The sequence below is a fragment of the Erithacus rubecula genome (genome assembly GCF_903797595.1).
Source record: "Erithacus rubecula genome assembly, chromosome: 8".
Classification (NCBI taxonomy): domain Eukaryota; kingdom Metazoa; phylum Chordata; class Aves; order Passeriformes; family Muscicapidae; genus Erithacus; species Erithacus rubecula.
In genome coordinates, this window is record NC_136659.1 from 30,176,380 (window position 1) to 30,199,555 (window position 23,176).

The 23,176-nt window shown below is 44.1% G+C and overlaps 1 protein-coding gene across 2 annotated transcripts in view; it reads left to right on the forward strand.

Annotated features, from left to right (window-relative positions):
- GPR39 (G protein-coupled receptor 39) overlaps window positions 1–23,155 on the forward strand; it is a 73,500-nt gene extending 50,345 nt beyond the window's left edge. For both annotated transcript variants that reach the window (XM_079311248.1, XM_079311247.1), the window contains one exon: window positions 22,312–23,155. In XM_079311248.1, the coding sequence (XP_079167374.1) occupies window positions 22,312–22,783 (472 nt within the window). In that variant the 3' untranslated portion in view covers window positions 22,784–23,155. The remainder of the gene's footprint in view (window positions 1–22,311) is intronic.
- Window positions 23,156–23,176: the final 21 nt, after the last annotated feature.

Here is a 23,176-nt window from a genome sequence, read left to right on the forward strand (position 1 = left end):
GGAATTACCTGCTGCTTCTGCCACGTCCAGGGACCCTGCATCCAAAGCATCATCATGGAGCCAATTTTTACTGTGGAACCAAATCCCTTGGAAACTATTTTCTAATGGAAATGATAATGAAACTTTAATTATAACTGTGCTGCTTGGTTCCCTGAGCGTACACATCCCATTAGATGGTTTCTGCTAAGATAGTGACATCTTTCAAGTTAATTTCCAGGCATGCTAAAAAAAAAAAAAAAAAAAAAAAAAAGAAAAAGATACTATTACCTGTGACATTACAGCTGTTAGTATTTTTTTCTGGGTTCACTGAAATTTCATTGGTATTAATCAGAGGTGTGAGCAGAGAGCAATATAGTTCCTTGGGTTATAGAATTGGACAGAAATATTTGCATGAGCCAGGAATATATTTTTTGATGAAGTTTTATATGTTTAAGTTGCAAGGAATTTTTTGTACAGCAGAAGGGCTTGTACAGATCATTGTTTGGGCAGCACGCAATCCAGGTTTTATTCAGGTGATTAAGCATATTGTTCTCATGTGACTAGTAAAGGAAAAATACAGTGCAGTCTTTCCTCACTTACATCTGTATCATCATTTTATGCAATAATTTAGCAAAAAAAGGGTATTTAACATATTGTTAACAGATGAGCCCTTCCATTAGCTTCAGTTGCAGGCTCTGTGGGTAAGACTTGCCATTATTGCAATCCAGAAACGTGCAGCTGGAACTAGATTATTACATTAACCAGTTTGTGAATGAGATTATTTTTAGGGCAACTACAACCCCCAGACCCTTTCTGCATAAGAAAGTGAGCAGTTTAATGGTTTGTGGACTGAATGCAGATTGCTGTGTGTCTCCAGTTACAAATCATGCAGGATAATTCCAGGTGCTGGACTCTGATCTTTCCAAGCTTGTGCTGGGCTGGGAGATCTATTTGTGACACCTCCTTGGTGGTTTGGATATTGCAGGGCTGTGAGCACAGAGGCAAGAGCTGGCACAGAGACAAACAGGGAGGGGTTCCTCTCTCCAGCCTCAGCACTTTGGGGTGTAGAGCTCAGGTAACGTGGCCACAATGCTGAGCAGCTCTCACACAGACACCTCTGTGCACTGGAGCTGGGATGGAAACAGGCAGGGCAGCCCAAGGCACTGTCTGCTCCCTGCATGGCTGTCCAGGCATGTCTGGCCTTTAGAACACAAGTCTTTGTCTTTTCCTAGGTGGACTTGAAAAAGAATAATAATAATAATAATAATAAAGTCTTTCTGATGTGACTAGCTAAGAGGGACAGGAGAGGCTTTTGCAGCATTACAACTAACTGGAAAGTTAGAGACTTTTCACTGTTGATTTTTGCAAATGGGAAGAAAAAAGGCATTCCAGTGCAGGAGAGTGTAAGAAAGGATGATATTCTCAGTTTCAAATGGCCCCAGAAAGCAATTACTCTTCTTGTGGGAAGTGCAGGATTCCAAGGTACTTCTTAAGCCTGTCCTGCAGGTACAAATGTGCCTTTTAAAGTTTAACCTGCTCTGTGAATCCTGCTGGGCACCCTGCTTTCTCTCCTTGGCTTTGTTGCTGTATCTCCAGCTTGTCTGTGTGAGAATGCCAGACTGCAGTAAAGTTGACATTACAACTCAGAACAAAGTCTTCTTCCCTGTGCAACACAAGGGGCTTGCTTTTTAGAGATAAGGTTAGCACCTTTGGCTGCAGCACTGCCCCTGAGCTAATGATTACCATATCCCAAATGCAGAACCAGGGAATGAGCATGGTGCCAGTAGGAGATACTGGAGGGATGTGCTGCCTTTGACATGACATCAGCTGTGAGCTGAGGGCCAGATCTGTTGTTTAGTGCCCACAGCAACCTCAGTGTTACTTTGAGTGCTTTCCATCTGCTTTCATTGCAGGTTTTTATTCCAGCCATTAATTTATGAAAGATGCTCTAATTGGGAAAAACAAGGGAATGTAACTCAGCCCAAATGCCTTGCTGTGGGGTCAGGCTTTTGCTCCTTGCTGCTAAGCAAAGTGGCAGAGACTGAACATATGTGCAGTGGCACAAGGCAGATGCAGTGTTTCCAGGTGTGTACCAAACACACCATAACAGTCTAATACTTCTGTATTTGAAAAAAATAATAAAATTTTAAAAGTTAAAAAAAAAAAAAAAAAGGAGAAGAAGAAAATAAGGAAAGAAAAAAAGAGAAGGGGAAAAAATAAAGCCACAAAGCAAAACTCTGTGTATAATGCTTATGAGAACATTTCAACATCTGGAATAGCCAACATGTGTAGATCGTGTTCATCATCTTCCTAATCTTTCCTTAATGAGCTAATTGGTGGCAACACAAAGTGACTGCATGAATTTGGTGCAGCAGGCTGCTGCACAGTGGCTGCCTGGGCATCATTGCTGAAGCTGCTAAAATCATCCCACTGCACAGCAGCCCATCCTGCCGTGGTGTCAGAGCCCCTGCTCTGCTCCCTGTCTGTCATCCTGGCTTCCCTCAGCTCCATGGGGACTCTTGTCCCCTGAAGAGCACCCAGGGCACTGCTCTTGCTGCCCCAGGCCCCTCAGTGCCTCTCATCTGCACAGGCAGCATAAAAGTCATTGTGCTCTCCTTTCAGACAGCAAAAATATCTCTGTGCCTGTCAGTCCATGCACAATGGATTTTGTGTCTGCACCATCTCAGGAGTGTGGGGTGTCATCTCTGCTGTTCCTCTGAGCAGAGGGAGATCATGGGAAGAGCAGGAATTTGGGGAGAAGGGGCAGCTGCAGGCTCACACTGGGGTGCAGGGAAAGGTGGGGAGGTGCAAAGCAGATTGGCACACACCAGGGTCCTTCTGGCATTGCTTGTGCAGAGCCAAACCAGGAGAGGAAGGATGTCCAAACAATAACAGGTGGGGCCAGAAAGGAGAGACACCAAATCAGAGAGGGGTTCAGAAGGGAAGAGAGGCAAATTGCCCCTGCCTGCACATGGGGAGATGGTGCACAGGGGCTGTCCCGTGCACCTAGAGCAGCATGCAGGGCCAGAGGGGGATGAGCAGAAGCTGGAGCACTCCCAGGATGGTTGGTGGTGGCTCTGTGGGCTGTCAGGGCTTTGATCCTCCCCTGTCACCCTGGCAGGGTGGCCCTTCACCCATGGGGCAGTGCCAGGATGCAGTGGGGATCTGTGCAATGCAGTGCCTGGCACAGAGCCTGTCCTGTGCTCCATCACCACACAGGCTTCCCTCTGGGAAAACAGGCTGATCCTGGATGAAAGCACTTTGTTATTTTATACATATTGGAGGACTTATCATTTAATAATTTTGTCCTTAGCATGGTGCTGTTCATCTCTATTCATGATCTCTGGATTTCAAATGAACATGCCCTACAGAGCACGAATTTACATGGAAATTCTTACAAATCTGGGGGGAAGTGCACTTTGTGTCTGCAGTTCAAATTTCTAGACCCGAAATTTCCTTCAAGCATCAATCTGTACAATTGCAGTAAAAAAATTATTACCGTGACAGACGAATTTTGTTTTAAATTAGACTCTAAGGCCCAAGCTTTAGGATGGAGTCAGCCCAAGATCTTTAGGGTCTCAGTACCTGATGTTGTGAGCTTAAATCCACATTTACACATTTACCCCTCCAAACTTCTCTCCATGCCCTGTCCTGCCCACACACAGGCACCAACATTAGAAATGCCTTGACACCAGCAGCATTCCTCCCGTTCAGGGAACAGCCTGAAAAACAGAAAATCTCTGCAAAACAAAGGGCACATTTTATTACATAACCTCTAAATTGCAATTTGGAAAACAAACAGCAGCTTTTCTGGCTCCTAAAGCCACTGTGAAGAGAGATACAATTTGTCTTACCAAGCCATCTACTTTTATCTACAGTTTGTGTTTTCAATTCAATGATAGTAGGGGATTAACAAAGGAGAATTCCAGCCTATAGGTTAGGGACTAAGCAGGGCAGAGCCACCCAGTTTTCCAGAGAGGCTCCACAGAGCCTGCAGGAGCTTGATTTTAGAAGTGATTTAGATTTAGAAGTTTCACTGTGAAAGTGAAACCTGATGAACTGGAAGGACAACCAGATTACAGAGCAGGCAGGACCAAGGTTTTGAATTAAAAGTGTGTATTGGTGCACAAACAGATAAAATAACCAAAGCCTCTTCATTTGAGGGCTTGTAGAGGAATAATATCTTTCTAAGGTGTGCTCTTATAAGCATTAAACAATTTTGGCACTTGTAATAATCACAAGGTCCAAAAAGAATGAAGGTAGAAAATTGTCTTTTTCTGGGAAAAAGCACTGTTAATATTGAAATCATTAAAGTAGCCAAATTGTGTGAAGGGCATCTTTATTCCCCTTTGGCACATCATGACTTCACTTGGATCAATGCAAGCTGCATCTCCATGGTTTTCTTTGTCTAAACCAGCTCTGATCAACTCAATTGCACAAATTTCTCCAGGCTCCTCAGCAGTAAGGATGTGTGCACCAGGATGGTGGCTGGCAACCTGTCCTTACCCACATGACCTTTATGATGAAGAAATTAGATTTAGAAATGAGATTTTTAGATGAAGAAATAGCATTCAGATGTCAGTGCATCAGCAAAAGGACACGGTTGTGAATTGCTGCCTGTCACTGGAGCTGCTGTGCTTATCCCAGCCAGTGGCACAGGGTGCTCCTTCACATAGCCACTGGCCAAATGTGGGAATTTCATTCATTTTGGGATTTCATCCCCATAAAGAAAGGACTGGTGGAAGTCCTGTTTGTGACTGTAGGCTGAGCAGGCTGGGTCCAGCCAGGCTGGGCAGCCCAGGGCAGGAGGAGAGGTTTTGGGGGCTGCTGTTTTTTGGGAGCAGCAGGTCCCTGCAGCACTAGGAAAGAGAGATGGATCTGTAACGGGGGCAAGAGAGGGATTCTGCAGCCACTAAACCCCACCTGCTTTCAAGGGTGGGTCGAGAGGAGGTTCAGCTTGGTTTCAATCTCCTCCTTGAACTGCTGGCTCTTCATTTCCCTCCATAATTCCTCTCCCCAGTGAGACCAGGGTGGTGTAAGGGGTGGCTGTGCCTTTCCCTCCCACCTGCCCCAGGCAAAGCAGGAGAAGGACACAGGAGACATAAAAACATTGCCATGCACACAGAGTAAACCTGGGTGTTAAACAGAACCTGTGCTCTCACTGGCTGATGTTTCAAAGGAAAGCATTTCAAATGCTGGGAGAGAAGGTGCAGCTAGCTGGTGATGCAATTACATGGCTGTAAGCTGTAGAAACTCTTTCAATGTGGCACATATTAAACCTTTCAGAGGTACTGCTTTGATTTTTAATTTTACGCTGTTGGCAGGCAATCAGAGTCTTTAATAGTATGGGGGCCAGAGGGAAAATGTTTCAAAACAGCAAGGATCTTATCATAGTGTGCAATTAATGAATAATTATTAAAAACCAGAAATAGCTGGAAGAGCAGGCAAGAGCTGGCAACACAATTCTCTGGTTTCAGGCCTATAATGAAATCTCAAGAGAGAGAAGTATGATATGCAGCTTTGTGCAATTAAAGCTGGGATTTTTTCCCCCTAGTTGAAAGATCAGTGATCTTGAAAAATATACCTGTCACTTGGGTTTGTTTTCCAGTCTTTTAATTGCCGTGGTAAAGCATTAACATATGACAAATATGGATACATTCTCCTGCAAACTATGGATTTTGGGGGTTCTTTCTTTTAAGCAGTAAGATTTTGATTTTATTTTTTCAATAAAAAGTTTGAAAATATTTTCAGCATAGTCTGAATGTGTTAGTCATGGGAAAGGGCTGAAGCACTGCTCTGCCATTGCTCTGGCTGATAAATTTGTCCAGGAAGACAGCAGAGATGAGAAGGAAAAATTCCATGAGGACATTCACATCTGTGTGATGCTCTGCCACAGGACAGCACTTTCTCTGTGCTGCTGAGGAAATTTCTTAACACCTATAGTATCTTAGTATTTCAAATCCATTTAAAAAAGAATGACCAAAAGGTGCAGCTATCATTGTGTGTTACCACTGACCTCATTTTTCTAATCAAAAGTGAGCTGAGAGTTTGCATTTTCACTTGACTATAGGACCTTCCTGCTTGGAAGTGGGAGCAGCTGCTTTGCTTTTAAAGCTGTGTAACAAATCTAATAGTTAAATGTGCAGCACTCAGTTTTGCCACTGGAATCCATCAGGCTGTGGCACAGCAAGAGGGCTCTGCCTCGAAGATGCATTTCCTTGAGCAGCCTCTTCTTTTGAGTGCTGAACAGTGTTTGCTCACTGCTGTTTCATTATACATGAATTAAACACAGAAAAAGTTATTTACAGCTATCAGGCTTTTCTACACACAGTGCTGAGAGGGGTTTTTCCATGAGCTAGAGCAGCTGAATGGTGTGTGTGTGTGTTTCCTGGCTGCTCTCATCCTGTGTGCCTGTCCCTGGTGTCACCTTGGGATTGGCACCCTGCAGCAGTGCAAGACCTGGCACCTCCTGAGCAATGCCTTGCTCTGCTGCCTGATGCTACTGACAGAAACAGACTGTGAATGACTCCCAGTCTGCTAAAAGGGGAAAAAACTCTCCTGGTTCCTTGGAAGGCTTTCTGGCTTGAGCACACTTTTGCATATTTATTTACAGGCTTTGATTGCCATGGAGCATGGCAGCTCTAAAGAACTTCACATGCTAGGAAGTGCTTCTTGAGAAACAATTGGATTTCCCAGACACATTGTACTGGAAACCAATGGCACTCTGTCAGGGGGGAGGCCAAGCTGGGGTGAGGCAAGTGAAACCCAGCACAAATGAGAGGTGGCATTTTCTTAAAACTGTTTCTGTGAGACAGAAGTCGATCGTCAGCATTGAGAGGTTTCTTTGTTCTGGTGTTTTGTTTTCTGACCTTGGGGTTTTATTGTGCTTTAGTTTTCTCCCAACTCTGATGTTTCCTCATTTCTTCAGGATATTGTTAACATGGTGTAAGTGTGTAGAAAGACCCCCAGACCCCTGTCCTGGCTGGGGGACAGGAACTTCCCAGGAGATGTGGGGAGGGGATCCTTGCTGAGCTTTGCCAGCCAGCAGTGCAGGAAGCTGCTCCCCTGAATGGACAGCTGCAGACACTAGAAAATGGTTCTTTTTGGGCAGAGGTTTTGTCCCTATTCCCAGGCAGGGTGGTGGGTGGGTGCAGCAGTTCCAGACAGTGCTGGGTGCCCACCAGGGCTGAGGCACCAAAGGGTGTCCTCACATCACACTGATTTTGGGAACAGGCCCTGCAGTGCCAGCAGCTCCTCCTCATGCCTTTTGTTCCTCAAACACCTCCTGAAGGCAGCAGCTGGTTTTGCTCCTTCTCTCTTTAAAGCATGGAGGGTGTGCACCAGTGGAGTTTGTTGTGGTGCTGTATCTGCCTTCAGCTGCTGTCATTAATGGATAATCTTGCTGGATCTGCTGTAATGCAGTGCCAGCTCAGCAAGCTCCAAGGAGCTCTTGGGTAAAGTGCTCTCCATTTTGAGACCATTGCTGGCAGCTTATCACTTGATTTATCTCCTATTTCCAGGTGTGGAACTAAAGGTAAACTGTCACTGTAAATCACTAATTCAAGCAGAGTGAGTGTGCAGTGCACTGTTTGCATATTTCAATACCTCTTAATTGGGAAAAAAAAATCCCTTGTTCTGTACAAATGTACAATGCAAATCCTTTCTCTTAGTGCTTCAGATGGGTAAAATGTTCTTTTGAGTCCCACATGTCTGACGCTGCTGCTCATCTTGTTACAACAGACTTTTAATTTTGTCCCTGGGACCAGATTGGGAAGGAGTTTTTTTAAAGCCCAACCCCATATGTGCCTCAATCTGGGAAAGAATCTCTGCCTGCTGCAGGCACATACAGCAGCACCAGCACCTCTTAACCCAGCTTTGAGCTTGCTGACCACACTTATTTATTTTTTAATTAAGAAAGGCCTTTTGAACTTGGTAATTGTGTAACTGGCCTTTTATGTCCCAGTAGTCCTGGATGAGGTTGAGCTGTGTATCTTCCCTAAAGGTGCTCTCGTTTGACTCTTGTTCAAAACTCACTTCCAACTGCAAATTGTGCTTTTGCATGACTAGACCTTCTCTACCCATTCCTGATTCCCTTAAGCCACCTCCACAAAAAAACCAGACTCATTTACTGGATCAGTGGGAATAACATTTTCTTGTGACATGAAGCTCAGAAAAGAAAAAGAGATTCTTGATACAATCACTGCCTTCAACCCTCCTCTCTTACCATCCCCTCTTCCCTTCTCCCATTGGCCTCTACCCTCCTGCTGCACTGCTGGATGGCTGCACATCCAACATTTGCATCCTGTCCCTCCCTCTGCTCTTCATCTTGCCAGCCCAAATTGCTCCACCAACCTCATAATTTTCATCTGCAATCATTTTGCCCCAGTAGCTCACGGCAGTGCACAAACCAAACCCTCCCTTTCTTTTCAGCCAGGGCTGGCTCCTGGTGTGCTGATCTCAAAGTAACTCTGGAGCTGAGAGTTTGTGAGGAGCCAGGTGCACCAAAAGGCAGATTAAAAATTAAAGCTGCAAGACAGAACCTCCCTCTAAAGACACCATCCAGTGTTGGTTTTTTTTCTTTTAGCACTAGCCAGTTGCTATTTAAACACAAAGTTATAAAGCCACTATCCCATTATAAAAAGAAATATTCTTTAGACAAACAGACAAACAAACAAACAAACAATAATACCATCTTTTGATTTATTTGTGTGATTTTTCTTGCAAGCATGATTTCTAGCAGGTCTTTCTCGTGTGGCTAAAAAAACCTGCATTGTACATAGGTTTTTCTCGTTCAGATCAATTTGCTAAATTTTCATTTAGTTTCAAAGTGGTTCATTTTGTTGAGGCTTCATTTTGTTCAGACTAGCAACTCAAGAGGTTTCCTGTAGCTTAGAGAGATTGCTTTTGAATTGGTACATTATTCAGCCATGAATTGTTTCTTTAGTATATGAGCAGCTGAGTGCAGCTTTTATTATAAATATGAATTTCAGTGCAGAACAACTACTATTCTTGCCAAATAAAGAGTGTAAAATTAAGCACAGGTCTTCATACTATGCTGAGGGGCTTTTCCACACTATGTCCATTGGGTGCTTTTTAAGTAGTTAGCAAAAATCTCCTATAAGGCATGGTAATATGATTGACTGCAAACAAGAATTTAAAAATAATACAGTTTAATGTAGAAATGTGGCTACAGCAGTAAGAATTGAAACACTTTTCCTATTATCTGGAGGTGCAAGTAAATACATTTTGGTTTTTGTGATCAGCTACTAATTAAACAGGTTTTCAGCTGCATTCAGCACCTGATCCTGTTGCAAAGTTCCAAGTGAGTGTAGCAGGATTTCTGCAATCACTGAGGTAATGAGGTGGCTCAGGGTAGCAGAGCAAGTGCAATCCCAGTGTAATGCACCAGCCTTTTAAAATATGGTTTTCCTCAGTGTTGTTTCTTGTTGTTTACCAGTGTACATGATTGCTTTAACCTACCTGGAATTAGTTTTCCATCTCTGCAGGATTTTTTGTCCAGTAAATTAACTTGGGTATATGGAAAGCAGTAGGAAAGAAGTGCCTGGGTTTTGAAGATGCTGCCTCTGGATTCAGGGAGATGCTGTAGATGGAATATTCTTGCAGCAAATCAGGTGACATTATTTACTTGGTGCTTGGGGTAGATTGGAGGCCTCTGTGTGTTGCAGCTGCTTTAGTAAAGGGGTGGAGGAGCCCTTCAGTGCCCCACAGCAAATCTCCTGCTCCTTCTGCTCTAACAGGCTTTAAAGGAGCAGCTACCGAAAGAGTTTTCCCTGCCTTCAGAGGTGGGAGGCAGGGGGTTTGGAAGGGCATCCTGCCACCACCCTCACAGCCACCCACAGGTCATTGGAGCACCAAGTCCTGGCTCTTGGCTCTGGCTTCAAGGAGAGAAAAGTTCATTTTTGCTCTGATATCAAAGGAAAGAGCTGCTTGTCCTTTTCTCTCTGACTTACTGGTCAGAGAGTTTCTTGCTGTATGGGAAGATGATTTATACTTTTTGGGTTAATCTCTTGAACTATTTGAGAAAAAATTAGCTCTATTACCTCTTGGAAGTTAAGGTTTCACTCATTAGTAGGTAGAAACCTTACAAAGTTCAAAAGAAGGTATTTTAAAATCTCTTCCCAAGGTGTCTTAGTTGATAGTTTTGAATAGAAAAACTTATTTCAAAGGAAGAGGGTATTCTGAAAGGAGAACCAGAAATGGAAGTCCAGTGGACATAGCTGTGTTAACAGGGACAGAACAGCTACTTAATTGTGTAGCAAAGTCAGAAGCAGTAGGATTATCTATTTCTGTCATGGTCTGGGTCAAACTGAAGACCAAGAGTTGAACTTAAAATGCTATATAAATGCATAGAAAGTTCCCAAAGGCTTATAATCACCCTCTCAGTTGCTGTGAATTCTGATATTTAATGATCTTCTTTCTCTCTTTCACAGTCATATTTTTACTATATGTGAAGGGGTTATTGTAGAAGTCTTTTCTCTTCACACAGGTCCTGTGTGTCCACAGTTGGAACAAGCTGCATGAGGCTGGAGGAAGAAATATATTTTGTAATTTACAGTGGGGTAGATCCAGTCCTTGCTAAAATCCTCTACATCCTCATTGTGTTACAGAAAACACTGTGCTTATCACCAGATCCCAGAACTTAGGTTAAAAATGGCATAATGGAATATATTTCTACATCTTGATTCTTGCTCTTTGTTTATAGAGTTTCCTTCAAAAAGCACCATTTTGTTCCTTCATTTTCTGGAAGAGAGGGATAGAGGAAGCTGTTTGGTACTTGGAGCTCAAGCTTAATTAGTTTTCTCTGGTCTGAGTAATATCTTATGGTTCTTAGTGTTTCTTGGGAAGGTGCTACAAAAGATAGAGAGAGCTGCATGCTCCAATTCCACCTGGAATATTCTGGTTAGCTGTGGATTCACACCAAGGAAATAAAAGAGAGCCAAAAGGCCAACAAAATGTACCCTGGACAGCTTGGATAAAAGAAAGGATTGTGCAGTGTTTTTTTCCCAAACTTTAAATCATTATAAGGGAGATGATTTTGAATAAATTATTTGCAGCAAAATGAGCTGGCATCCTTTGCTATAGCTGAGACACAAGGCTGAGGTTGTGTTTGTGGAGCAGAGCAGAAGCACTGGATGACACCTGCTGTGAGCTGCCCACCTGAGACACTTTGGAGCAGCTTCTGGAAGCAAAGTGCAAATATCACAGCACAGACAGCAGCTCTCAAACCAAGTGGTGTCTGTGTGCTGGGCAAATCCATGCCCTGATGTTTACCTGAATGCCATTTGCGGAGCACATTCACTTTCTAGCCTGGTAAGGGAGACTTTGAGTTAGGCTGCATCTTGTATATATATATATCTTCCTTGAAAAAGTTTGGGAAAGGAGGTTTTGACATGTTTGCACTCTTCACAATTCTTTGGACAGTTCCAAAATGTAAATAAAAGGAGATTCAGGTGTTAGCAGAGAAGAGGCTTCGCTGCAATCAAAATCCTCCTGCTCCCTGAGTTGCCTTCTTGGAGGGAGCTGCAAACAGGAACTGTTTGCCTGCGACATTTTTCTTAGAGTGATTTCAAGGAGCTTCACCACTATCCAGGGGTTTGATCCAAATAATCAAAGGTTAGGCCTAAGTTAGAAAATAAAGCTGCCTTGTTGCTTAGCATTTACTTTGTTTCCCCCAAAGGGTCAGGCTGGAATTCAGCCTTTGTTCACCTGCAGGGCTGGGATTGCCACTGGAGGTGGCTGAATCAGAGGTTCCTCCTCTCCCCACCCTTTGCTAAAGATTCCTGTCTGCCACCACCACACACCTCATTCCTCACCCTCCTGCAGGGTGAGACAATCACTGTTTCAGGGACAGGAGAATGAAGAAGTGTCCTCCAGTCTGAAGGCTGAGCCCCTGTGCTGTCAGCCTCGTGCCAGCTGTGCCACAGCTGCCTTGTGAATTCTGCTCTTCCATTCCCTGGCTCTTGCTTCCTGTTGCAGATTTTGGTTGGTGGAATTTGGATAACTACACATGATTTTGATGGCAATTTGCTTTGGTTTTTCTTCTCACTTAGGCTGCTGAACATAAACTCCAGTTGCATTTATTTTTTAAAGCAGCTGGCGAGTATGATCGTGCTACCATTTGTGCATCAATAATTCCATTTTCATCTCACTTGCTAAAATAGAGCAAGTTTTGTTCATTTGCAGATTTTTAGTACAAAAATCTGTCTTGTATTATCAATATAATACATCTCTCATTTAGGGAGAGCTTTGCTGATCCCCCCATGATCATCAGTTGCATATAACATATATTTAAAGCTTGTCTTTCTGGCAGAGCTCACAAGTATCTGATGTATCTGCAGAGCTAATAGAGCATTGTTCTGTATTTGTATTCTGCAGTTGATTGTTCAATGATTTCTCCTGCTGAATTGCAATAGATGAGCTGTTTAATGTTGCAACGGCTCATTTTGTAATGTAAAAACAAAAAAACCTCTCAATCCCAAATTGTGTTTGCTAGTTAGAATGCAGAATTTAAACGAGATTTATATGGAAGATGTATTTTTCCCATTGTTTCGCCAATGCTGAAGGAAAACAGGTCTTCAGTCTTTCTAAAAGAAAATCAAAGCAACCGTGGTAAGAATTTGTTTTGCAAGGAAGAAGCATCAATAAAAACTAAACCTCTTCCCTTCTACACATTTCAGTCCATATTAGTGATTTTTAAAAATACTTTCTCAATTCAGAAATAACAATTTCCAATAAGTGTGTCTTCCCTGACACTTAGAATGTTGAAATTTCTAAAAGTGAGCATTTTATATTTATTTTACCCTGTTGTGTCTTCTGCTGCTGAGTCTATGAATATTTCCACAACATTCCTGATCTTCTTTTCACCAAAGTAGCCCTGATTTTAAAGGGGTTTTTACATTTTACTGGCAAATTGTACTTGTGAATGGCAATGAATGGCTCAAAAGCAGATGCTGGATTTTGTCTTTTATTGACAAACTGCTCGACATGGGAACCTGAATGAACATTCAAACACCAAATTGGTATTTATTGTGTTCATGACTGCTTACCCACCTCTGTGAGGGAATGGACACAAGAGGATGAGGGACCATAGGAAATTCTACAGGCTTTTATGTTTGTGGGCAGCCTTGGCTCTGTCCAGAGAGGTGGGGTCCCAGCAAAGTGCTCTGGTGTGTTGGTGAGTGACTGAAATACAAACCTGCACTCGGGGGCTCCCCACGTCACAGGGTGCACTGAATTATCCAGTTACAATGTCATAGATTACAGCATCATCTCTGTGCTCAGTTGTGCACATTAGGGCTGAATTACAGCTGATGAGGAGTGCTAAGATGGAGTTTGATATTGTAAGATTAAGGCTGAAGAACAAGATAAACCTCCAGTTCTGTGTCCAACCTGGCGTTGGCTCCACTGGACATGGGGGGCGCTTCTGGCAGCTCCTCACAGAATTCACCCCTGCAGCCACCCTCTGCCAAACCCTTGACATGCAAACCCAACACTGAGTATTAAAACTAACATGATTCCTTCTGGTACTCTGTGAGCATGTCTGGTTTTTAAAAGCATATCACGACTTTAATCATTATTTCTCAAAACATCTGCTGACGTTCAGTGAAGATACTCCTGTCATGAAACCTTTCCGAGTGCTTTTAGGTTTTTTCCCGTGTTTGTACTGTGAAATGACAGTATTTTAAAATATTTGAGAAGCAAAACTTGACCCTGCTAGGAGCTGAAGATAATTGTCAGACATTTTAAATTGCTAAGAACCAAAACTGTTAACACTTGTGTCCTCACTAATTATGTTCTGCGTATCTGTGTTCCCCTGGCAACTTCTGGTGCCTCTGGTTCCACTCTAACTAAGGGCTGTGGGCTGTTAGATGATGGTACAAAGTAGAAATTGCTTATTCATCTGAAGAGCAATGCTTGCCACTGCTTGTGGAGAAGCGTGTGATGGGATCTCTCTAAGTTATGTTTCTGTGCTGCAGAAAAGATTTGCTGTGGTGCCCTGCAAACCCAGATGTGTGGATCAATGATACACAAACATGAAAATTTGTTTCAGCTCCATGCAAGTCTCTCATAATCTTCCTGTTTAATGGCAGTGTTTGTGTTTCTCAACCCAATGTGCTGTTTTCAGCTGCAGAGAACTGAAGTCCAAAGGACTCAGATGCATCACCACTCTGCAAGGAAGCTCAGGTGTTCTGGACAGGCTCCTGCAGCACTGGCTTCTATTAAAGGTCAGGTCACACAAAACTGGAGTCACTGCTGGGATGTTGCTGTGCTTCAGAGCAGCTCTGTGCTGGCAGCCAAGAGAAGAAATGTGTGTGTGGCAGGGCAGGGAGGACCTGAAGGGGCAAACTTGGGTAATGCTGGGGTTTCAGCCAGAGAGAGGGATTGTGGCCATGCTCTTGTATCCCTGCTTTGGCTCAATGACACCACACTTGGCCAGAAGCTCTGAGCTTGGTCTCAGTGGCCTCATGGCACTCTTAAGGGGATTTAAGGGGTTATTCCAATCCAAGTGAGATGTACATTGTGGATCTTGCAGCATCTGGTGGGCCTCAGTGATGATTTATGTAGTCACCTGTGAAATGAAGTGTCAAAAGCAGCAGCAGGTGATTTTCTGATGCCATGGGGCAAAACCTTGTGTGAAATTTTTCTTAATATATTTGACAACTCCAGTTGCTACAGAAGCCTTAAATAAAATAAAAAATAGACTCCCTGTGTTGTCACTGCCCACACATGAACACATTGCTGTTCTGAGCAGAGAATGGCCACTTACAGGAGGAATTCCTGTATCACTTTAGCATTTGGGATTTAGTGAGACTCTTAATGGTGGCTTCAGTTGGAAGAGACACAACTTTATGTGCAACAGAACAGCAATGTATTTATTAAAATCTCTCAGGTTTGGTTCATTGATTGCCCCAAGAGGCAGCTTGTTTCTCCTCAGTGCCTTTCATTGGTTGCAGCAGTCCATGGGACAGCTCTGTGCTGCTACCCAAGCGTGCTCATTAATGAGAGTGGCCTCACTGCACAGCAGCCTTGGAGCTGGGAGGAGCACAGCGAGCACCAGGTGGACCCAGATGCCTCTCAAGGCTGTGGGACTTGCTGGTCCATTGGTTTTTTTGCTGGAAGCTGTTGATGGGATGTACATGGAGCTGGTTTTCAGCTGTATGACCCAGGCCATATGCTGAATCCTTCCAGCAGTATTTACAATGATAACGAGTTTGTTGCTGGCTTCTGTTCAGTTCAAACCCATCCTGAGAAGGGCTGTGGGTGCTTGCAGAGCCTCTCTGTGAACACTTAGAGGTTTTCCTGCCTGTGCTGGTGACAAGGTGTTGTCACTGTCCCCTTTGCCCCTGGTTCCCCTGCAGAGCCAGCAGAGGCAGGGGCAGGGGCTTGGTCTCAGTTTTGCTTTGCTGGGTGAATGTGGTCTGTAACCTGAGTGCTGGTGGCTCCACAGCAAAGGCAGCGAGTTGCTGATGTGCAGCCATGAGGAAACTCCTGTTCTCTGAGGAGGCTGCACACAGCAGCCAGTCCAGATCCAGTGTCAGAGCCCACAGGGAGCCTGAGGCTCTCCCTGGTGGTTGGAAAAACTGAAAGGGAAATCCCTGGGAGATAGACACTGGCCATAGCTTCTCATTTTTCCTCCCTGTAGTTACTGCCTGAGTAGGGCTAGTTTACTTATTGCCTTCTTCCCTTACAGAGAAGAATTTCTGAGAGGCCAATCTGTGATTCTGAAAGTTGAGGATAAAAATAAGAGAATTGCTGAATAACTTGAGCTTATAGAAAATGCATGTAGCAATGCATGTATTGACTTGTTTCAGTGAATATCAAAATTTATTGTCTCTTGAACTAAATATTGACATGGACAAAGCAATATCAATATTTATCTCTCAGGTTAATACATTTTATATTCGCCTCAATGTACATCAATATGTGCTTATTATTACTGTAATGTTTGTCCTTCAGCAGAAGAAACTTGCATGTGGTTGAGAGGGGCAAGGGAGGAGTTTGCATTAGTATTCTTCTCCTGTTTTTAATCTTTGTCAGAAGTTTATCCTGCCCATGGAGCACAGTGCAGCCCTCATTCAAGCAAAACCCTTACTGATGGTCGTGACATTGTGCTCTGAATACAGATTGGGTGGTGGGGTTTTGGGAAATGGGAGATTAATGGTTGTGAGTGCACTCATAAGGGCAGTGAAACCACCCCCTCTATGAATCACTGCCCACAAAAGGATGCTGCAAGTGCTGCACAGGGCACCCAGGCAGATCTGACAGAACCCTGTGTGAACTTGTCTCACACCTGGTGTGTGTCTGTGAGCCAGCTGGAGCTGTGGTTGTGGCACCAGAGAACCCAGCAGCCTGCTCAAGCCTTCTGCAGTTGTGTGTGGGCAAGAGAAGTGTGGCCACCTCTCTGTGTCAGGAGGATTATCCCTCAGATCTGTCCCATTGCCTTTTTTCCCTTATTCTGTGTGGGAAACAGCTGAGAGCCAGGAAAATCCAGCCTTGGATTTTCTCAAGCTGCTCAAAGAAAACATAAGAGAAATAATTAATAATAGAGATTAGCACCTGCAGAGTGTGAGCTATGTGATGTTTTGGTGAAATTATGTTTACAAGGGGTGTCACCTTTTTGCACCAATGGAATAACTTCTACCCTCAGTTCCACGGTCTAGTCTATAGAAGTGTAGTTTGTTTCTTTAATAAAGGGCTTTTTCCTTCTGCTTCTTTTCTGCCTCAAGAGGAAAGCCATCGTGATACATGCTTTTTGCCTCTCTCCTAGCCCAATAGCAACAATTCCAGATCTTAGAGAGCAAGGCAGAGGTTTCCTAGAGAGCCAGGCTGTACAAAAAGGATTCAGGCATGACAGCACTGAATATCACAAGACTAATTTAGGATGTACAAAGGCCTTTTAGCACATGCTTTGTGCTATACAAACCCTTTTATGTGGAGATACCAGCTCTGGCTAAACACTGCAATTTCCACAGAAGCCTTGAAGAGACACAGCAGCTCCTCTGTGGATCTTGCTTTAAACTTTCTGGCCCAAGGGAGGTGATGGGGGAGGCAATGATGGGTCTGGGAGCAGAGTAGAAGGTCTGTTCCTGTTTCCCACTTTTCTGCACATCCTTCTGCTCATCAACAGGTCATTGCACTTGGTCAGAGGCAGAGAGGAGGTCGAGTCACTTTTTGGACAGTGGCTGACACCAGGGACACTGATACCCACAGGGAGCTGTTAAAAGCCTCAGGCTTGGGTCTGAAATTCTGCCCAGCTGCTCAAGGACCAGAGAAACTGCTCCAAACTCTTCCCTGTCCAAAGAAGAACCAGCAGGAGATCCTTGAGACTGGAGAGCATGGAGACAGTCCCCTCCTGGAGCTGCTCCAGCCTGCCTCAGTTTCCCACCCTGAGGCAGAGCAGCCTGCAGTGCTGCGGGGCAGCTGCCACTCAGGCATCCCTCTGCCTGCTCTCCTCTCTGCACTTGCATGCCAGGCTTGCAGCAGTGACATAACAGCTGTTTGCAAACTGACATTTCAATGACAATTGTCAGGAGGCAGCAAGCATATGGCAGCTGACTCCTCACTTGCAGGGAGGTGCAGCAGCAGAGGCACGGAGCAGCTGCAGATGCTGGAAGATCTGCATTGATCTGCAGTTGGGGAGGTCATCTCAGGGATTGAAGACTGCATTTCATGCCTTGACTCTTCCTGGAAGTTAGAAAGACAATAAACTAGTGCCTCATGTCCGTATTTCTAAGAAAAAGCAAGATTTTTGTCCTGGTTAAAATAATAAATGTAACACGAATACACACCAAAACCCCATCTCCTGAAAGTAGCTTTCTTAATTAGTACTTCTACCTTTTCTTTTTTTTTTTTTTTTTCTTCCTTCTCCTGAGTTATTAGTGGCTGATATTGAGACCATTGAGACCCTGTTTAGTGGGAAGGTATCTTTGCACATGTTTTCAAAGCTGTTTGTAGCAGAATCCAGTAGGGACCAGCTGCTTTTCTCATGATTAGCATTGCTTTATGATGGTAAACTTAATAATTAAAGGTGGTCTTTCTTCCTCTGTTGGGACTTCTTGGCACTTCTGATGCACTGTTTGAAGATTTTGTGACTAAGCATTAGTGTCATGTTGTGCCTTTGAGTATAGTCAGGCCAAGCACACAAAAATGAAATGAAGGCTAAAAAAAAGCTCTTCCTCTGAACCCACTGCATTTCTGCCTGCACTTGACTCAGCTCAGTAACCATATGTTTATATTCCACTGACAATTGCCATTTAAATGTCAGTTTACAGGCAGATGCTGAGAGCCCGCCTTGGTGTCATTAATTAAATCCCAGAGAGGCCAAGTTTGAGGTCTAACCATGCTTTGGGCTGGTTGGGACAGAGCAGTACCAGCAGCAGAGTCTGGCAGAGCTGGACCCACCAGGATGGTCAGAGTTAAGAGCACAGGCAAAGAACTCTATACCTGAGGTCACCAGCAGCCTCCAAAGGAAACCAATTGGCACTGTCTGGTGGCAATTATGATCCTGTTGACAATTTCAGGCTTTTTGGGATGGCTGGCAGTGGCCAGGATAGAGACAAAACATTGGGTTATGAAAGGAGACAGATTTAATTGCTCAGGTGCAGAAAAAAAAAGGACAAAAATCTATTAAACAGAAGAACAAGGGGAAGGATGGAGAAGGAAGCCCTATCTACCAGACATCTGCACATATTTAAAATTCTTCCCAATAAAGTTCATAATGAATTTAATTCAGTCCCCTATGGCCCAGAGGAATGTTCTGGGTAATAAAAAAATATTGCTAAGGGATAGATGACTGCCAAACTCCTATTCTCTGCCAGCAATGAATATTTATACTATTGGAACTTAAATGCTAGGTTTATTTTACTACATAAATGATCCTTTGTCACATATTAAGAATTAATATTGTGAGATTAACTTTTGAGAAGTTGGAATAATGATTCCCAAATTTGAAGTGTTGTTAATTTGTGTGCAAAGAGGCTTGGGCTGGGTTTTTTTCAGATTAAAATAGTAGTAGAATGTGGTAATTCCTATCTTAGGGTAAACTGTTTTGTGGTTTGTTTATGGTTTAGCTTTATAATGTAGTTTTAGACAACAATCTTTTAATGTCTTTTGTTTCATTTTGTTTGTTACCTTGAAATATTTGAATCAATGTTAAATGAATTCTAAGCTCCTGCCCTTAAAGGCTGAGATGTTCTCACTTACAGAAGGTGACACAAGAGCTCCTGGCTTCTGCTGGCATTTTTCTAATGCCCCTCTGATGATTAAATTGGAATGATTCAAATGTGAGGTGGAAATTTCAAGCACCAGTGATGGAGGTTGCAGAACCACGGCATTACTTTGTTTATAAACAATGTAATTCCATGGAAGATAAAGCTTTGCTCTGTTTCATTTCTGTGCAGTAGTAAGGAAAATGGAGGGGGGGGGAAAGCAGAGCTACTGGTTTTTTTCCCCTTTAATAAGAAGGATTGGAAGGCAAAGTTGGACATGAGCTGAAATATGAAGAATTATTCCTGTCAGGCAGCAAGCTCACGGGAGAAATGCATCAGTGCTGGTGGAGGATTCAGAGTGGTTTACATTCAAGCTGGCTAAGGCTGCTGGAGCTCCTGGGGCACCTGCAGCTCTGCACCAGCTCCAGGAGCCCGTGTGCAGGGCAGGCACAGAGCTTCCCCAGCTCTCCCTCTGCTCTGCCATGCCAAGTGGGAAAGTTGGGGAAAATATTGTGGGTCTGCCAGCGTGTTTATTTGCATGGTGCATCTCCTTTGAGCCAACAAGCATCTTTTCAAAGGGCAGAAATGAACAATTAGTCATCTCTGGCAAACAAGGGGTGTGCAGACCTCCCCTTCCAACCCCCCAAAAACAAACCTCACTGAGTTGCTCAATGGCACAAGCAGCTCATTTTTCACTTGCTGTACACACTACCAAATATTCAGTTCTCCAGGACAAAAGGGTCTGAAGAATATAAGGGGGTATCTTCAGCACTTGGCAGTTTGAATTAAAAAGAAAGGTCAATGCCAAGGAATTCAGATAGAGGCAAAAAAACCCAGACATCTCAGAGCAATGCTGTTGGGTTTTAAAAATGAATGCATGCATTGTTTGCTCACAGTTTTTTGCAGCAGCATTCATAATTTAGGAAACTATTAATCAGCATGATGAAAAATCCTGTTTCCAACCAAGAACAAAAAAAAATAATTGCACAATATAGCTTATTTTCTTCTCACTTGAAAGAGATCTTCTGGTAAAATTTGATGAGAATTCCACAGATTTGAGCTTGTGAACTTTTTGTTTAAGTTGCACCAGAGAAAAAGCCCCAGCTTTTCCCAGAATCCTTCCATTGCTGTTTTATAAGGCTCATTACAAGTCACTGCTCAGCAGGCCTTATTTTCTTTTGGCCCATGCCAGGACTGATACCCTATAGTTGTTAAGCTGACAGCAGGAAGAGAGCACTGAAGGCCACAAACGTGCAGGATTAATACAAAATTCAGATCAACTTTTAACAGAGGCACAGCAGGTACTGAACAGTGAGGCAAGGTAGCCAGGGAAAAGCAGGGCAGCAAGCAAAGGGGCAGGGAGGGGATGAGAGCAAAGAAGCAGCAGCTGAGGAGAGTTCTGGTAGGCAAAGAAGTGAAAATGACAAAGGTTTGGGCAATGAGTTTACTGCTGGCCTGTCAACAACAGCTCTCCAGGGCTCTTAAGCCAGTGCTGTAGATTTAAGATCTGCTGCTTCCCCATCCCAACAAAGTTTCTGCAGCAGTGATTACAGAAGCAAGGGATCCAAAGGACAGCTTTTATTTGGTAGCCCATTCAGGGAGATAATAAATTTGTTAAATTAATTATCCCTTTTATGATTTTTTTTTTTTTTTTTTTAAATTTAAAAGGCATTTCCTACCTTTTCTTTGCTTGGGGGTACTGGTGGTGAGAATTGGACATAGCCTGATGAAGTTACACCAGTTTCAAAGTTTTGAAAAATCTTTCTTCTATTTTCTGCCTCCCTTCCCTGTTACATTCACATCTTCCTGCTAGTGAAATATCATTTTCCTGGCTTCAGAAACCTTCTGTTTCTGAATGGCATTGCTACAGTGACCTGTTCAGTGGGGGCAATCTGGCTCAGCCTTGATGGGTATGGATTAAACAGCTTCTGTGCTGCTCTAGGGGGCAGAGGTCAGGCATTGGATGGTGTTAACAGGCTGACAGAGTGAGAACTGCCCCACCAGGACACTCCCTGCCACAGGGAAGCAGCCAGGCTGCAGCTCCTGCTCCCTCCAAGCGTTCCTGTAAGGCACAGATCCTGCAGAGAGAGAAGCAAAGAGCATTTCAGTTTTAAACTGGAGGCTGCACTGTGAGCCAGCACTGCTCAGCGGCAGGGGCAGCAGCAGGAGCAGCCTGGGCTGTCACACAAGGATTTCCAGCAGGAGCAGCACAGGATGCCAGTGAGGAGCCAGCCTTGCTGCTGCTGCCTGTCCTCTGGCAGCCCCAGCCCCAGCCCCTGGCAGGCTCTGCAGGGCTGCCCGGGCAGCGCCGCTGCGCCCTGCGGAACGCGCACAACTTGCAGACACCCAACACTCCAGCCACCCCTTTTTAATGCCATTAGTGATGCAGCAACATGTATTTATATTTACATATAAATACAAAATGGTCAGATACCACATTTTAAAGCGTAATTTACAATCTGAAACTGCTTACACTTTCATGACTAGGCTTGGGTTTTTTTCTCATTTACATTCATCGTTTAATTCCACTGGAATTTGATTTTTAAGAAAGCCCAACGTATCTTAATTACCATAAAAAGATCCATACACATTTTACTTAAAAATAGCTTCTGTAAGAGGAAATCTACCAAAAATAACACGAAATATATTATTATGCATACATTTTCTTTTTTGTAAAGTACAAACAAGAATCTGATCTCTTCTGGGTATTGCCTGATCTAATATGGCTATAGGTTCTATTTATTTTGTTTGTTTTTCAAAGTAAAGGGAAAGACGGAAGAAATGTAAGGGCACAAACCAAAATAAAACCGCATTCTTTCCAAAGACACAGATGATCAGAGAAAGAACACTTTGAAAACCAATAAATGACAACAGGTACAAAGAAACACCATCCAAGAGCTATGCAGTGTTTTGTCTGAGCATGTGCCGCAATGACCTTGTAACAGTTATTAAAAACAACAACAAAAAAAATGCTACCGGCAGAAAAAGCTGTCAAGCAAAACACTGAAGAATTGGTACCATTTCCTAACAAGTGCAGAACTGATAGTATTTTGTGTGTGTTCCCCACGTATGCCGACCTCTCTCTCGCTCTCTGTGCCCGCAGGACTGATCGTTGCGACCCTGGCGCTTTGCTGGATGCCGAACCAGGTCAGAAGGATCATGGCTGCAGCGAAACCAAAGCAGAACTGGACCGTGCCCTACTTCAGAGCCTACATGACCCTGCTGCCCATCGCCGACATCTTCTTCTACCTCAGCTCGGTGGTGAACCCGCTGCTGTACAACATCTCCTCGCGGCAGTTCCGCAGCGTGTTCCTGCAGGTGCTGAGCTGCCGCCTCACCGTGCAGCACGCCAACAGGGAGCGCTTCCTGCGGGCCGCCCAGAGCTCCCAGGCGAGCAGCGGCCGCGCCCTGCGCCCGCTGCTCCTCGCCTCCTCCCGCCGCTCCTCTTCCACCAGGGGCAACGCCAAAGTTTTCCTGAGCACCTTCCAGAAGGAGCCCGCGCCCGGCTGCAGCCCAGGGGAGCCGGGTCCTGCCGCAGCGGATCCCAGCATGGAAGAGGTGACCCTGGAGACTAGCTCGGAGTCCGAGCCGGGCACGCAGAACGGCCTTTGTGAACACCAGGTCTGACTTCACACGGCAAAGCTGGCGCTTAGCAATGAGCTTGAAAACACGGGAATCGAAATGACCGAGGAAAGCGACAACATCGCGAAAGGAATAACACAGATGGACTTGTTTCCAGTTATGCAAAGGGAACAGGAGTTTTGTATCCTGCTGGGATTTTTAAGTGCACACTGGAAATTCAATATGCTAACTGAACTCATTAGCTGACAAAAATATCAGCCCCTCTTCTCCACATAACCACTGAACTTCCCTTGCTGTTGACAGGGATTTGGAAACAAACAGAAAATAATTGCAGCGTCCTTGAAGGAAGAAAGATGCAGGACAAATCGTGCCAGGGCAAAAAAAAA